Genomic DNA, 17,589 nt, shown 5'->3' with positions numbered 1-17,589 from the left:
TCAGCCTTTAAAATCTGGCTGAGTTACTAAACATCCAACTTGACTCATGGTGCATTTTACAACTGGTTAGTAGTAGTAGTGACCCCAAGATGAACCCTCTCTTTAAGATATTTATTCTTTATTTTTGCTTCCTGAATATCTGTTATATATTTTCTCTTGGAGCAATCCTCTTATTGCGGGATGGGGAGTGCAGAGAAAGAGTATTAAATGACAATGGTGGGAGGAAGTTTAACTACTTACACTGAAGTTTCTTATTCCACAAAATGGCACACCTCTGAAAGAAGCCCCTTTTATAAGCAGCCAAAGAAAAAGTGTGCCCTTCACAATGACCTGTGCTACTTAAGAGATACTCAGGGGCAGTTCAGGAACACAGGCTGGCACTGTGTCACCTTTACTGGCTTATGTTCAGGAGTGAGGTCATGATATTTTTTTCTACTGGTAAACACGAGTTTTCCAGCTCAGTGTCTTAAAATCTAGTTACTGAGAAAATGCTCTGCATAATGGACTTAATGGCCCAAAACTGGAATAGCAGGGATCTAGAATGAGGTGTGTCAGGAGAGCTATGCTATTTATATATGGGCAGAGCTTACACAGGCAGTTCTGCATCATCCTTGCTGCTATTAATAAACTTGCAGTCTTCCTGAGTAGCTAAATTAAAATGAATCTTACATGATTAAAAGTACCAAAAATGGAAAGGAACCTTGAACCATCTCTGCCCTAGTAGCCCTGATAATTAATAGACTATATGCCCAGGATAGAAAATGACTACCTCGTGATAGGTATGATTTATAATTATGGCTCCCTAACTACAACCTTCAGTTGATTCAAGCAATTTTCTCACTGCCCTCTGCACATCAAATAACTCTTTTTGTTCCTGTGGTTCATGCTATTTTGTTTTCTCTTGATGTGGTGTTCCTTTCTGTTTTGTTCCCAAATCTCATCCATCCATGGAAATTTGTAAAAGAGTTCTCAAAAACTCTTCTCCATTTGTGTCTCTGCTGAATTCTGACTACATTTCTGGTCAGTTGCATAATTTAGTACACAATGTTCCGCACATGCCTTAGTTTAGCCCTTCTCTCTTCTTGAATTTCAAGTACCCCAACCCCTCTTACATTGCTGACCACACAGTAACATGGCTCTTGCTTCAAGGTAGGTATCCCAGTCAAACCAGTGGTGAAACTGCCATTGCAAAATTATAACAGTGAAAGCCATCTGACCTAACCAACTTCCTCTTGCTGCCAACCTCCAAGCTGTCCTTGTTCATTCCTGTGTATAGGCCAAATTAACTTTGGGAGGAACTTAGCTTATATTATAGTTTAACTTTGAAACAAAGACAGTAACAGCGCTTTCCCAAAACAAATCCCCTTCCCTCCTGGAGACTAGATTGCCTTTGTAGGACTAACAAATCAGCCACAAGATTAGAAATTATGGTTTGGGAGTCATGCAGCTGGAGGCTACAAGATTCTGACACTCTCTAAATTGCTCCTGGGGATAACATTGCTATTGTAAATCCTAAAATCAGTGCTTCAGATATTTTGCAGACCCTGCACATGGATCAGTAGGCACCACCCGATGAATAAACTGGCTCATCTATCTTGTGGCCCTGACCCAGCAACTGACTCAGTGCAACAAGACAGCTTAGATTCCCCATGACTTCATCTCTGAAGCAAACAGTCAGCATTCCCAACTCATTAGCCCCTACCCACCAAATTATCCTTCAAAACAATGATTCTTGAATTCTTGGGGAGAATGATTTGCGTAATAATAAAACTCCTGTATCCCGTTCAGCCGGCTCTGCATAAATAACTCTTGCAATTCCTCTGTCTTAATAAATCGGCTCTGTCTAGGGAGTGGGCAAGGTGAACCCATTGGGCAGTTACAGTGGCGTAGGTTCATTTTCCAGGCCCTCAATAATAAAATTTTCAATTGATACTGATCTTTTGGAAAACCCACACTTTCATGACACCAAAAGAAAATTATTAAAACAAAGGCTGACCTGAAATGCACAAGGGGTATTGTCCACACAGTAAACTCTCAAGTTGTAATCCAGTGAGTTACAGGACATGCAGCCAAAAACCGCCACCTTCAGTTGCTTCACGGCACAGTCTGTGATTGGCTCTCCAGTGAGTGCATAGGTCCCAAAGCTGTCTAGGAGCACATGACATGCAAAGGGGTCCAAAAGGCAGTAACAGGATGTGGATTCATCTTCCACTGACATCACTTCCTGTTGGGAAAGGTGTGTTTATTCTCTCACTTGGAAATAAGATGTGATCTAACCATTACATTGCCAGGACACAAATAAATGAACACACAAATATAAATTTTTTTTCAAAATAGTCCTATTGCCCAGTTATCCTGATGTTAACTGTTCCTCTTCTATCAAAGTAACTGCTGACATTAAGAACTCAAGAAATGGGCTGGGTGTGGTGGCTCATGCCTGTAATCCCAGCACTTTGGGAGGCTGAGGCAGGCAGATCACCTGAGGTCAGGAGTTCAAGACTAGCCTGGTCAACATGATGAAACCCCATCTCTACTAACAAAAATTAGCCAGGTGTGGAGGCACATGCCTGTAATCCCAGCTACTCGGGGGGGTCTGAGGCAGAAGAATCACTTGAAACTGCGAGGCAGAGGTTGCGGTAGGCTGAGATCGCTCCACTGCACTCCAACCTGGGCAATAAAGCAAGACTCCATTTCAAAAGAAAAAAAAAAAGAAAAACTCAAGAAATGGTTATGTTCAGTGTGCTAGAATTTCTACTTCATTGGTTATAATAACAAAAATCACTTTGAAAGTTCTATTTCTGGCTAATTTGTTCAATGTTGAGTTTTAGAAATCTTAAACCTTATCAATAAGCAACCGTTTTATTTTATTTTATTTTATTTTATTTTTTTACAAACACCTGTTTCTGACAACTCTTTAAATATCCTTAAGGTAATGTTGATTTTCTCTCAAACATTTTATCTTCTTTCATCCCACTGAAATCATTTACAAGGGACTACTAAATAAATGAATTAGATAACATGTACTAGAATATTTCACCCTCCCTGATAAGAACTTTAGTATATGTGACTGGTTTGATAGAGCATAAATATAACACCATCTGTGTATAAGAGATTGTGAGGAAGTGCTGGGAAGAAAAATTAAAGTGGCAAAAATCAAAGCAAAGCCAAACATAATGGGAAGAGGACGAAAACATGGCCCTTCAGGAAACCCATGGAACTTCATGCCCCAGGAAATCTGTTCATGGTTGCACTAAGACACACTAAATAGCAGAATGCATTCCAGAATAAAGAAAATAGTTTCAAGACACTAGTGGGCAGGGTAAAGGTAATCCATTGCAGCAACTGGGAATTTTCTTCTCCTAAAGAAACATGATTTTCCTTTTACTTCTTTGGCCTGAAGTGCCTTCTGGGAGGAAGACCCTAGGGCTGGCTGGAACAGGTCATTGTGTTCCAACAAAGATAATTTTCCCAGTTTCATGCAAGCTGACTGCAGATGGACATAAAGGAAGCCCTATCAGGCAGATAAATCAGAGCTTTCACTTAAAATAGTAATTCAACTGCAATCTGTCTTTGCTGTGACTGTCTCCCCTGTTGTTAATGTCTTATTATGTATCCTCATTCTCTTTCCTTGTCTCCTACTGTATCCCTTTTGTATGCACTCATATACACAGGAAACAGACACTGATAATAATTCTCAATGCATTCGTTAACTAAAAAAAAATTTATTAAGCAGCAAATGTGTTCCTGATTAAACATAGTTACCTTAGAATCCCCAGGATGGAAAAAAATAGACATAGTTATTTTCCTTCTGAACACAGCCTGCCTGCCCTGAACCTCCTCCCTAACTCCACAGAGGCCACAGAATAATGTCCATTAAGACAGGGACAAGGCCAAGGAGGAAGTGAAGGGGATCAATGAGCAGGTATATAGGTGTAGATGAATATGTGGGTAATTACAACTGTATTCTAAAACCAAACAAGAAAGCTCTGGATTATCCCTTGCTTCTCTTTTCTATTATAATGGGGAAACAAACAAACAAACAAACAAACAAAAACTAGCCAATATGTTTAGGATATTATAAAATACTTGCCACCAACCCTTTGCCAACAAAGAAATGCTGATTTGTGGTGTTAGATGTCAAGGTTAAATCTATCCCATAGGTGGAACCCAAATTCCATTGTTTAAAAAAGGAAGTAAACGGTCTCACCTCCCATTTGCCCTGCTGTGTCCTCTTCTTTAAATGGATATTCCAGTGCTCAGAACTGACATCTGCACAGTGTGGGATGGTCAACGCAAAGGGAGTGGTGACGATCATGTCTGGAGGACCACAGGTGACTTCAGGACTCAGGAGCACCTCAGAGCCATCTGACTGGAGGCTTCACAGTTGAAAAAAGGATAAAAGAGAGGAGTATGTAGAGGAAGGGCCATATTTGAATGAGAATTTGGTTGACAGACTGGGGTTTTCTTCAGGCTTATAAATATTCCTTTCCAGGATTTTCTTTTACAAAGGACTGGTCTGGAGAACAAGCAATTGTCATGAAGTTCTCAGACACACGGAGGGAGTTTAAGCCTAGATTTCAAATCTAGGTTCTGATAAACCCACCAACAAAATGACAAGTGCTTCTTTAGAAATACAGGGCAGAACTGGAGAAAGCAAAGGCCTGGCTGGTGGGTCATGCACCAGCTACTGAATCCTTATTATTGTTGATGCCATTATCAATGAGCAAACAAAAGCTTTATAGAAATGACTGATCTCGTCATCTCATTACCATCAAATTCCTTTCTCACGAAAACACAATCTAAAATATTCTTAATGCTGGAAAATGATAAAGCAAATTATTATGAAGCAAAACAGTATTTTGAAGATACAGACTAAGTATGTCTATTCTGGCTTTGAAAACATTTATTTTTTGCCAATGAACAAATACACAGCTTATATAGCAATAGCACAGTAGACAGCTACAAATGTGCATAATATCATACATAAATGTATATCTTTCAACTCTTTTCTATTTTAGATCTAAATTTAAAATCATTCAATCCAAGACTGGTGTTCAGCTTTTCTGAATTGTGAATTATTTACAGTGAGAATGCAGAGTCATGGAACAGATCAAAGAAAGTGAAAGTTAACTAAAATGGAATCATCATACCTCATTGAATGCCTCCCTCTTTCATGTCTTTGGCTTTTGTTTTTAATCTGCACCCCCAAACAGTAAGGGGGAGTAGTTTACAGAACAGTAATCAGTGAGAAGAACCCAGATGTCTGCTTATTTTTCCTCTAATGGCATATGTGTTCTTCAACAACCTATTTGATCCTTTGTTTGCTGGATTTTCACTTGTAAGAAAAATAATAATATTGAATATCGAGCAATGCTATGGGAGAGCTGGAATTGGTATTATTACCAAAGCTTTTACTTATACTACCTAGGAAGGACATTGAAATATGTCATCCTTGACTAAAAAAGCAATTCCTTGGGCAAAATAAAGATAAAATTTAGTGCTAAAAGATACCATCTTTCCCACGATCTTCTATAAACAAAGAGTTTTTCTCTGAGTTCATCTAATGTGCTATTCATTTCTGAATTGCTTATGTTGACATCTATTCTCTCAAGTTAGTAATGGTTATACTTGAGCTCATTATCTATCACTTGCTGCTGCAATAAAGCCAAGCCATATAATTGAGGAGCATCTTATGTCTACTCCATCTAAAACAGTAGATGTAACATTATCACATTTTCTCCTCCCCTCTCCAAGAAGCCCTGGAGATGCCTTTAAAAAGTTGAGTCTCCCACAAAGGTAACCACAGTCCAAAATAGACAATTCTTCCTATACAAGCAAAACACAGGTTAAGATGGTCATGTCTTCATTTACCCTTAAGTAGGGGAGGCGAAGAGAGGGGCCTGGAAAGCAGTGTATTAGCAACATCAAATGATGTGGAAAGCCTAGAATAATATACTCAAGGTTTGAAAAAAAAACATAAAATTCAAATGTGCAGTCTGTATGTGGGTGCCTGCCAGCGGCCATCAGAGAGGGTGAAGCGCTTTCCATGTAATTACTGCCTGCATTCATCATGGACAGGAATAGCAGGGATGCTTATGAGTGACCGATGACAAGCTCTCCTAAAAGAACTATTTAATTGCTTTCAGAGAATTATCCTCCTTGTTGAACATATTGTTCAAACATATGGGAATTTGGGGAATTATTTAATGCCAAATGAACTGAAATCAGCTAATTAGATGAACTCTCACACTCATGAATAGCAAGACTCCTTTCACAGTGGTAACTTAAACAGCTTTAGGAGTCAGAGGCAGTGCGTATTGAATACGAGCCAGGGCATGGAATAGGAGTTTTGTATTAAATAGGCATTAGGCATTTCCTTAAGTGCAAAGTAAGTAAATCAAGATTTATATTTAATCCTCCCACTGTGAAAATAGTGGCCATGGGTATAGGTCTCTCTCTGGTGAACTTCACCAGAAGTTCACCAGAACTGCACAAAAATCTCTCAATATTTTTTCTCCCCATGATTAATAACAATTTGCCCTTTTCTGCTACCTCCTATCTGTAACAATCAGGGAGATTTACAAATATTAATTAAAGCTCTTTGCACACCTATAGAGGCAGGTGTTAACAGCATAAGGTCACAGGGGAGTCAATCAAGGTGATGGCAGGAAAATAACCCCAAATTTCTCACTCACAGGCTCTCGCTCTCTGTGACCAGACTGTACTTCTCTACTCTGTTACCATTAGGAGATTTCTGGCCAAATTGCTGGATCTTATGACATCCCAAGGAAAGATCAGGGAAGGGGGTTGCAATATAGTCCAAGGGTAATCATGGATACAGATTCAGGACATTTGAGGACAGAGGGCTGGGGAGCGAAGCCTTTGATTGGATGTGGACAAAAAAATGAGCCTTCTTAAGGAAATCATAGATGGCGTTTAAACTTTCTAGCATTGTATAATCCACAACAAGGCAGTATACATGTCCCTGCTGGGGCAGGGGGGAGCGCATAAAAAGGTAACACATTTTTCTAAAATTGCTGTGAGCTAATAATAACTGTGAACTAATAAAAGCAGTGATTTCAGGATAAAAATATGAACCACCTCAATGTATCACATACCCTAGTGTGGTCTGTAGACTGAAAAACCTTTTTGCATAGAACTTTTGCTACTTAATGTTTTTCATTGTTCTCTATCTATACATACATATGCACATATACATACATGCATATATATTTGTAGTTTAAATGCTGTGTATAGATAGAAAAAGTTTAACAATTTGAGCCTGGTCTTATTTCTATAGGAACTCTGCTTTCTGAGATGATTAATTCATGCAATTTTCATACATTGTCATTGCATCGATGTACGCTTTGACTTAAATTCTCAATGCCTTAGGAATATGCATGATGGGCATTTAAGGCTCCTTGGAAATGATGCTGGTCTCCTTGCTTTTATTCTTGCCTTTCACAGTCTGTCCTCCATGCAGCCACCTCAGTCATCCTACCAAAAATGCCAGTGTTTTCTCACCTCATGGAATTGCTACAATTCGTACTCCTCTGGAGTGCTGGGTGCTGCCTGGAAGAGCTTTCCCCTAGACATCCACATGATTTACCCGCCTTGTGCCTGTCAGGTTCTTGCTTAACTGACATCTACTAATGAGGTTTTCTCTGACCAGGCCTTGGTAATTGCAACATTCCCAATACTAAAAGCGGATCTTTGTTTGGCTTTTTCTCCTCAACACTTAATTCCCTCTAGTGTACCATACCATTTGCCTATTTATTGTTATTTTTTTCTGTCCCACTAACTAGAATGTAGGCTCCTTGAGGCCAGGGAATTTTTTTTTTTTTTTTTTTTTTTTTTTTTTTTTGAGACAGAGTTTTGCTTTTGTTGCCCAGGCTGAGGTGCAGTGGCACCACCTTGGGCTCACTGCGACCTCCGTCTCCTAGGTTCAAGTGATTCTACAGCCTCAGCTGGGATTACAGGTACGTATTACCATGCCCAGCTAATTTTTGTATTTTTAGTAGAGATGGGGCTTCACCATGTTGGTGAGGCTGGTCTCGAACTCCTGAACTCAGGTGATCCACCCACCTCGGCCTCTCAATGTGCTGGGATTATAGGCATAAGCCACCACCCCTAGCCCAGGGATTATTTTTTTTTCTGCTTAGCTCATCATTGCATCCCCAGTGCTTCATATATGTTGGCTGAAAGCATTCAAAAATACTTGTTGAAAAGGACACAGAAGCCAGCTTGAAGAGATTCTCACTGATCAAATCTGGAACCTTTTGAGCATCAGAGTAAATCATGGCAGTAAAGAATTATAACCTATTGAGTCATACTATAAGAATCCACAAAATAAAAATCCACATAAGAATGAATCAATGAGAAGGGAAAACTCTTCCACATAAAACCAACAAATAAATGTAGAAAACCATCAATTAGCAATCAGCTACATTAATACTTGGTTGAGAATCATAAATGGATGTTAACCTATTGGGTGAGAGTTTAAACAGCAATAAATAACTATTTACACATTCTCAAAGTATCTTCCCACCAGGTACTTAACTGTTTACCAAGGGTAAAAGAGTACTTCACAGCAGACGCCACCTAACATGAATGACAAAGTTAACGTTCCCTGGAATGGGATGGATCCACAGAATATCAGGACACAGTGAAGGGAACCTAGCATCACTTCTGTGACATTCCGGCTAAAAGTCCACAGCCTGAATCTCCTCATAAGGAACCATTAGACAAGCTCAGAGGAAAGCACATTCTGCAAAATAACTTATCTGCACTCTTCAAAGCTGTCAATGTCATGAAATACAAAGATTCAGGAACGGTTCCAGATGAAAGCAGACCAAAAGCACAGGACAACAGAATGCAATGAAGTGACCTGGACTTTAATTTGCTCTCAAGGACATTATTCAGACAAGTGAAATATAAATAACGTGTGTAGTATACTAAGAATATTTTATCAATATTAATTTCCTGATTTTGTTAATTGTGCTATGTTTATAGAAGATAATTTCTTGGTTGGGGGATATATACATGAAAGTATCTAGGGATCAAGGGTCATCTTGTTCACAGTGGTTAGAAAGTATATATATGCACATATATATATTTTATTCATTTTTGTATATATATGAAGGAGAGAGGAAAGAGACAAATACAGAAAATTTAGTAAAATATTAACTTTTGTGACTCTGAGTGTAGGGCACACAGGAAGTCTTGATATTATCCTTGCAACTTTCCCTTGAGTTTGCGATTTTGTCAAGATGATGATGATGATGATGATGATGATGATGATGATTTAAATGAATGCGGCTGTGCATGGTGGCTCATGTCTGTAATCCCAGCACTTTGGTAGGCTGAGGTGGGGTATCACTTGAGGTCAGGAGTTCAAGACCAGCCTGGCCAACATGGTGAGACTCCCCCGTCTCTACTGAAAAAAAGAAAAAAATACAAAAATTAGCCAGGCGTGGTGGTGCATGCCTGTAGTCCCAGCTACTCAGGAAGCTGAGGCGAGAGAATTGCTTGAACCTGGGAGGCAGATGTTGCAGTGAGCCAAGATCACCCCAGTGTGCTCCAGCCTGGGCAAAAGAGTGAGACTGTCTCAAAAAAATAAATAATAAAAAATGAATGCATGAAAATAGAAGGCCCAGGGAGAATTTTTCCAGAATTCTTACAAAGAAATCAGCAGGTAGACTGCTCTGTAAATATCCATTAAGTCCATTTTGTTCTAGGCCATAATTTAAGTCCATTCTTTGTTGACTGTCTTGATGACCTGACTAGTGCTGTCAGTGACTGGGTACAGTATACACCGCTCAGGTGATGGGTGCACCAAAATCTCAGAAATCACCACTAAATAACGTATTCATGTAACCAAACACTACCTGTTTCCTAAAAACTATTAAAATAATTTTAAAAAATCAGTGGGGCCACTGATTAACATACGAAACACACAATGGAGGATGATGAAGGTGCTGTAGTTGGTGGTGACAGGGTGATGGTCCAGACCTCACCACGTAGTACCTAACATCCTACAGCATCCATCTGCACATGAGTGCCAACCAGAGGTCATGCTGAAGGTCAGCTACAAGGCAGTAACTGCTAATAACCATGGCAGGATGGGAGGTGTATCCTAGACATTTTGCCTCTGTGCTCATTACTCCTTGACCTGCTGCTAGACTTGTAACACTTCACTTTCTTTAAGGAAAACGACCAGTTCCAAGTTCCAGTATGAGATTTTTACTGTAGCTGTTGTCTTCCATGCTGTGCTTGGTAATCATCGTTCCCTCCTTTCCTCCTTATGGTCTATATTCTAGATTAATGTAGGTTTGATCACCTTTACCCAGAGTATCACTCAGGAATCCAGGAAGGAGAGTAATGATAGTTTTACTATGTCAGACCCTGGGTCGATACATAATTAAATCATATTTGAATGGAAAAGACATCAAGGCTGATAGATGGAAGCTGTACTCAGTCTTAAAAGCTCAGAAAGCAAGGTAACTCTAGCTTCCTAGAGTTTTCCACCCACAAGACATACAGTTTTAATTATTATTATTCATTTTTCATTAAGATCTTCAGATTTTGACCTGGGGTGCTAAAATTGCTGTGGATAAAAACAAGGGTTTAAGGTTTATTAATTGTGTCTCTCTCTCTTTTTTTTTGGAGTCAGCTCTCTCTCTCACTCAATTGCTCTGACCAGAGATTTCAGATCAGCCCTAGGGAAATGACATCACTGAATCTCCTAGAGAGATGGACCCTTTAAAGCCAGCTTTTCTCATCAGTCAACCCCAACACTGTGGCTATGTCCTCTATTTCTGGTAATCACTATGTGTGATTTAAGAAAACAGATTCCTGGAGAGGGGAACAGGAAGTGAGAAGCAGAATGGAGGACAAAAGTGGGCAGCAACATTTTCTCTTTATTATAGCAGACTCCTGTTTTCATCGTCAAGTGGTTCTAAAACTGTAATGTTTTTCAAAATTTCTTAGGAAGCTTGTTTAAAATTATACTCCTGGATGCCACCAATGAAGATTTTGATCTAGTGTTTCTGGGATAGGGCCCATGAAACTGCATTTTCTACATGCAAGGTGGTGCTGGCACTAACATTTGAGAAAAGTTGTGTAGTTCTTAAAAAAAAAAATCCAAAGCAACATCTCATGCACTGGGGCCTTGGTGCTCCATCAAATATAGGACGTTCCATTCTGAAGTGGAATTTAGATGATGGTCAAGTTTAAATGCTCAATATTAAGGCCCTGGCTGATACTACAATGATGGAAAATCCAACTACACAGGGACTGTTCCTACATCCCATTTCTCTAAGTAACATGTGTATTAATAAGCAAAGATGTCAGGTTGGGGCGCTGATTAGCAGTAACTGGAAATAATGTTATAGGTCATCAAGCCATTATAGTCCATCCATTGGGGCAGGAAAAGGAGCACTTAGAACAGTGGATTATTACAAGCAACAAGTTCAATTCACTGAGGATAGAAACATATGGATGTTCTATTAAAGGGCTTAAAGATCTGGGTCACCCATACGCTATTATCTGAAATAGGATCACAGAAAGAGAGATGGCATATGGGGTTGGGGTGGGAGAGGAATTATATACACACTGGAATGAGTATCTGAATTTGCTGAAATTTGAGCAACACCACACAGAGAGATTACCCTGTTTGCATATGTTAAACGGCTTTAGTTTACACACACTTTCATAGGGTGTTTACCAATTAATATACTAAAGGAATCACAAATCATGTGTAAATCACCAGTTCCTAGACACAATTTAAGCCTAGTCTTTCATGCAGTGTCTGGCTTGCATTTAGCTTGTCTTTTTAGAAGAAGTGAGATAGTGAGATGATGGCTCATTGAAAGTGCCTTAAAAATGAATGAGAGTGAGGAGGATGGGAGAAGAATAGGACTATGTATCATGCTGCTGGGGCATTTTTATATCCACTATGTTGTTTATCCACTTACATTTTGAACAGAGAAAACAGCCTTCTCTGGGGTAATCTGAAACCTATTTCACAGAATCCTTTTATTTTAGGCTGGGGAGGGGCTCAGGAGTTATGAGGCCAACACTTTCTTTGTTCAGATGCATGGCATGGGGTCGGTGACCCAACCAAAGTCATATCTCAACTTTGTGGCAGAGCTGGAACCACAGTCTACTGCTCTGTTAGTCATGGTTGGGATAGGTAGGCAGTGGAAGGAAGAAGGAATGTGTTCCCTCGGATATATTCTCCAAACCCGGAGTTTACATTAAAATGTTGGCATGGGAATGAAGACTGGACTCACAGACACTAAACAAAACCCGAGGAAAGCAGGGCCCTGAGGTACAGAGCGGGGTCAAAATAGAGGCTTGTATTAGTTTCCCATTACTGTCACAGCACAGACTTACTGGCTTAAAACACAAATTATCCCACAGTTCTCTATGTCAGAAGTCTGACTGAGCTAATATGAAGGCTGTCAGGAGGCTTGTGCTCCTTCTGAAGGTTCCAGGAGAATCTAATTTCTAGAGGCTGCCTGCGTTCCTTGGTTCAAGGTCCCTTCTTCCATCTTCAAGCCAGCGGCATGATACTTTCAAATCTGTCTTTCCCTCTGATATTCCTACCTTCCTCTCCTAAGGACCGTTATGTTAGGTCTACTTGGAGAGTCCAGGATAATCTCTCCTTCTCAAGGTCTTTGATCTTAATTACATCTGCAAATTCCCCTTTGTATGCTTGTAAATTCACAGGTTCTAGGAACTAGGACATCTCTAGGGAGCCAGCTTTCTGCCTTCTGCCAGAATTTTCATCCCTTGAGATCCCCCTGGGGCTGTCGCCTGATCCACCATTGTCTCTCAGACACCACACAATCCAACAAAGGTATCTGTTCACTTTAGGGCTATCTTCATTGTTTCAGTTTCCAGAACCCCCACTGTAATTTGTAGAGCGAAGCTCCATATTTGTATACAACTTTATGGAGTCCTGGGAAGTTGTTATGGTTTAAAGATTATAACTGCAGGGAATAGGAGGTTGATTGTCCAGGTTTTCAGAGGGCTATGTGGATTGTCTTAGAAAGTGTGGGGGCTGTCTCCATGTGGGCTGGTGTCTTCGGGTATTTTTATTAGGCTGTAACAAAGTGAAGTGGAAAGGATGATATATATTAAATATCTTAATAGGACAGGTTATTTCTACTTCCAGCATGGGCAATAAAAGAGATGGCACATTCAAATAAAAATAATTACAGTATGTGGTGCTCCTTTACAATGTGCAATCAAACTCATGGACCAGTGACTTTTCCCTTATTGAATTAAGGTACACCTTCCATTCAGATCTATTAACAACATTCACAAACCATTGTTATCTTGTCAATGGCATCTTTAATTAAAGACTCCTCTGGGCCACTCTAATCATTTCACATTGTGAGTGTCCATGGTCTTCAAATGCACTCTGATTAAGATGATGGCAATTTTTATTTACATGTGTTTACTTGTGGACCAAGGGGGTGTGAGGTGAGGAGGAACAGCACGGAGAAATGCTCCTTTCCAAAAAGAGCAGGTCTTGAAATGACAATGTCATTTTTAAAAATTTTGTTCTTCTCCCTCTTTTTCTATCTCTTCCTTTGCTCATTTTTTTTTTGGGGGGGGGGGGCGGTGGTGGTGGGTTAATGGCATTATATTCTAACCTCAATGACTGTGAAGAAATCATCATGATTTCACTGGGGAACAGAGTACAATCTTCAGTTAAAGGTGCATTAACCCTTCTAGGCCACTAAGATACCATTTGATAAATTGCCCTTTTTGTTACACTGCATGGCACTGGTAGCCTGAAAGAATTAACGTATTTCCCAAATGGCAGCAATTTACTCCCCCTTGCACTAACACAAAAAGTCCCCTTTGTTACCTGGGAAGCATCTTTCCTCAGTGATTCTCTCTATGCCTGGTATAGAGTTAATTAATGCCAAATCTCTTGGAAGAAATAGGTATATACTGTCAATTGGATTCTTCCAAGACAAAAGACAAATTTCTAAGTCTCACAGCAACAAAACAGATTCAAATCCCTAATTGACCATTTAATGCAAATAATGACAGGGACAATTCATGCATTTTCATCCATCACTAGCAAGAAAAGCCTGACAAAATGGACAGGGAGAAAACTTGTTTAAGGCAGCATAAGGTTGACTGACCCGCCCTGCTTGACTGGTCACTGATTTCCTAATCTTAACACCAGCCCACATGGAGTCTACTGTTTAGACTCATATGATATACCTTTAAAGTATAAATCACATGCCAGAGTGTTGTGAGAAATAGAGACAGACTCAAAGGAATTGATGCAGGGAGTTATTCATATCTTCATGAGGCTCTTGGTTTTAAAGCCAACTATTAATATGTTTGCTGTAATTGAATTAATCTTTCCTCTGAAAGTCTAGGACTGTGTTAGCAACAAAAAGAGAGGAACTCTACATCACTGCGACAGAGCTAAAGCAAATTCCATGCACTTCAGAGAATTTCTGTCTCCTATGTAATAAAAAAAAGTAAGACCAGGTATAAGAGGATGATTTCCAAATGTAGCTTTTAAACAGTACTTCACAGTTTGCACCAGACTTCTCATCTATCAGGTCATTTTATCATCCTCACCAAAATCTGAAAGCAAAGTTACTAATATATAAAATTGGTAGATGATAAAACTGAGGCCTAGAGAAAGAGAATGATTTGCTCAAGGTTACACACACAGGCTGTTGCTGAGGGGGGATTGGAACCCAAGACTTCTGAGTTCCTGTGTCCTCTCCACTCAACCATGTTATATCATTTCTGAATTTTTTTTTTCTTTTTGAGACAGAGTTTCACTCTTGTTGCCCAGGCTGGAGTACAATGGCTTGATCTTGGCTCACTACAACCTCTGCATCCCGGGTTCAAGCTATTCTTCTGCTTCAGTCTCCCTAGTAGTTGGGATTACAGGCACGTACCACCACGCCTGGTTAATTTTGTATTTTTAGTAGAGACGGGGTTTCTTCATATTGGTCAGGCTAGTCTTGAACTCCCAACCTCAGGTGATCTGCCCACCTCAGCCTCCCAAAGTGCTGGGATTACAGACATGAGCCACCAAGCCCAGCTGAGATTTTTTTTTTATCTCTTATGCGATGTCAATGCTGAAGCCTGCATTATTTTCCTGACAAATTATTTCTGTTATCAGTTCACTTCAATGAGTTCCAGGACCAGCATATTCTTACTTCAGAAGGCAAAGAAAACAAAGAAAGGCAGAAGATTTTGCCTTGAATGAAGCAGGTAGGCACAATTATGCTGAATATCATGACATCTTACTAGTTAAATGAGATTATGGTCACATGCTCTGGCAAAAGCTGATGTGGGATTTCGATTCAACAGTCATTTATTTGTTCAGATTATAAATATTCTTTTTTCCTTCTTTATTAATTCTTCAGTCATTCTTTTTCCCTACCCTTTTCCTTGTAAGTCAAAGAGCTATGTTTATTCCCTGTAAAGAAATCTAAAGTTGCTCCCAGAGCAACTATTATCACAAACTCTCAAGTGACCTTCAGTCGGCAAATCTCTCTCTCCTAATTAATCATCAGTTTCTGAGCCAGAATTCTGGGAATTATCTTCAATTCCTTCATCACACATTAAAACACACACACACAGTCACACACAGAGAGCAGATCTTGCCAAGTTTCTCCCCAAGTCTATCTCAAAACTCCCTGCTGAGAGCAAAGTGGGGATTTGGGAATAGATTTAGAAACATTAAAAACTAGAGACAAGGGCACTCAAAAGTAGAGTGACTATAAATTATTGCCCAAATTGAGATACTTTTGAGGAGGAAAAGAAACACTATTAATAATTGTGCCAAGGAAAATAAAACATAGCTTCACTGTGCTCTCAAGGAGAGTGCTTATCTGGTAAAGATTTGAACTTGGGCAATATCAGTGGAGATGAAACAGCATCTATCTAAAATATAAGCATGACCAAAATTTAAGCCTCATTCACCCCTACCCACCAGATAAACTGGATATTCTCTGGATGGCAAACTTGCTACATGATCTAGTCCTTATTTTTTCAGCCTCATTTCCTGTCACTCTTCCTTTCTTTTTTCTTTTCTGTTCTTTTTTCTTTCTTTCTTTCTTTCTTTCTTTCTTTCTTTCTTTCTTTCTTTCTTTCTTTCTTTTTTTTTTTTGAGAAGGAGTTTTGCTCTTGTTGGCCAGGCTGGAGTACAATGGCATGATCTCAGCTCACTGCAACCTCCGCCTCCCAGGTTCAAGCGATTCTCCTGCCTCAGCCTCCCTGGGGATTACAGTAGCTGGGATTACAGTCATGTGCCACTACGCCCAGCTAATTTTGTATTTTTAGTAGAGATGGGGTTTTTCCATGTTGGTCAGACTGGTCTCAAACTCTCCACCTCAGGTAATCTGCCCACCTCGGCCTCCCAAAGTGCTGGGATTACAGGCGTGAGCCACTGTGCCCGGCCCTACACTCTTCCTTTCACATTTTGCTCTGCTTTGCTTAGTTTCCAAAATATGTGATGCTATTTATACCTCTGTGCCTTTGAACACACCACTCCCTTGGAAAGGAACCCCTTTAACTCTTTTAGTTTACAAGACAACTGTTACTTCTCTGAAACTTTCCCTGAGGCTTTAAACAGGGTCCATCCTTTCACTCTGATCACCATATATACCACACTGCAATATGATCATTCATTTAAATAACTGGGTTTGCTAATGGGGCTTAACCTATTATGGTATGAAATATATCAGCTATGGTTTTGGTTTTCCTAGTAATTGTTAACAAATACACTTGGTGAAACCATCCATAGTAGCAGGGTCCCTTGAAGACATTTCATTTTTCTTATATAACTGTTCAGTAACATCTAGTTATTAAAATAGTGTAATTTGGTTTTTAAGACTCCTTTTTCTTTCATTGTTGTTTCAGACAGGGTCTCGCTCTATAGCCCAGGCTGAAAGGGTGCAATCTTGGCTCATGGCAGCCTTGATCTCCCATTCTCAAGCCATCCTCCCACCCCAGCCTCCTGAGTAGCTGTGACTACATGCCTGATTAATTTTGCTTCATTTCATTTTTATTTTCTATACAGACAAGATCTCACTTGTTGCCCAGGCTGGTATTAAACTCCTGGGCTTGGCAGCAGGAGAGGGTGTGTTACCTTCTGAAAAATCAAGGCCCTCAAAGGTGCCAGGAAAAGCATACACAGTTTCATATTTTACTGAGATGGGCAGTTTAGAATGGCCACGAATGTCTGCTATAACATAAAGAATAGTTCACTATGAACAGATTCATATCATAAAAACTCCATTCTTATTAAGAGAATGACCAGCTGGCCCATCTTTTAATCTCATTAATAAAAGATATATACGTGCTTTCCTTTTACTCTTTTGGAGATGAGGTCCTCTCAAATAGTCCAAGGACATTTCTGAGTGCTTAGGTCCACATGATATATGAGGAGGTGTGTGTATGTGTGTTTACAATTTTGTTTTTGTGTGTGTGGTTTTTGCTACTGGGGAAGAAAAATCACAGTGATCTCCACAGTAATGGCTTATACTGCAGTGTTTGTGAGCCCATTACTGGGAATGAAATTCTATCCTTTCT

The 17,589-nt window shown here is 39.7% G+C and overlaps 1 protein-coding gene across 7 annotated transcripts in view; it reads right to left on the bottom strand.

Moving 5' to 3' along the window:
* UNC5D (unc-5 netrin receptor D) overlaps nucleotides 1-17,589 on the bottom strand; it is a 567,925-nt gene that overhangs the window by 44,238 nt on the left and 506,098 nt on the right. For all 7 annotated transcript variants that reach the window (XM_007962156.3, XM_007962159.3, XM_007962158.3 and 4 more), the window contains 2 exons: nucleotides 4,208-4,376; nucleotides 1,997-2,224 (listed from right to left, as the gene is read on the bottom strand). In XM_007962156.3, coding sequence (XP_007960347.1) covers nucleotides 1,997-2,224; nucleotides 4,208-4,376 — 397 coding nt within the window. The remainder of the gene's footprint in view (nucleotides 1-1,996; nucleotides 2,225-4,207; nucleotides 4,377-17,589) is intronic.

This window comes from Chlorocebus sabaeus, chromosome 8, assembly GCF_047675955.1.
Source record: "Chlorocebus sabaeus isolate Y175 chromosome 8, mChlSab1.0.hap1, whole genome shotgun sequence".
Lineage (NCBI taxonomy): Eukaryota > Metazoa > Chordata > Mammalia > Primates > Cercopithecidae > Chlorocebus > Chlorocebus sabaeus.
This window is presented reverse-complemented; position numbering and strand designations above follow the sequence as displayed.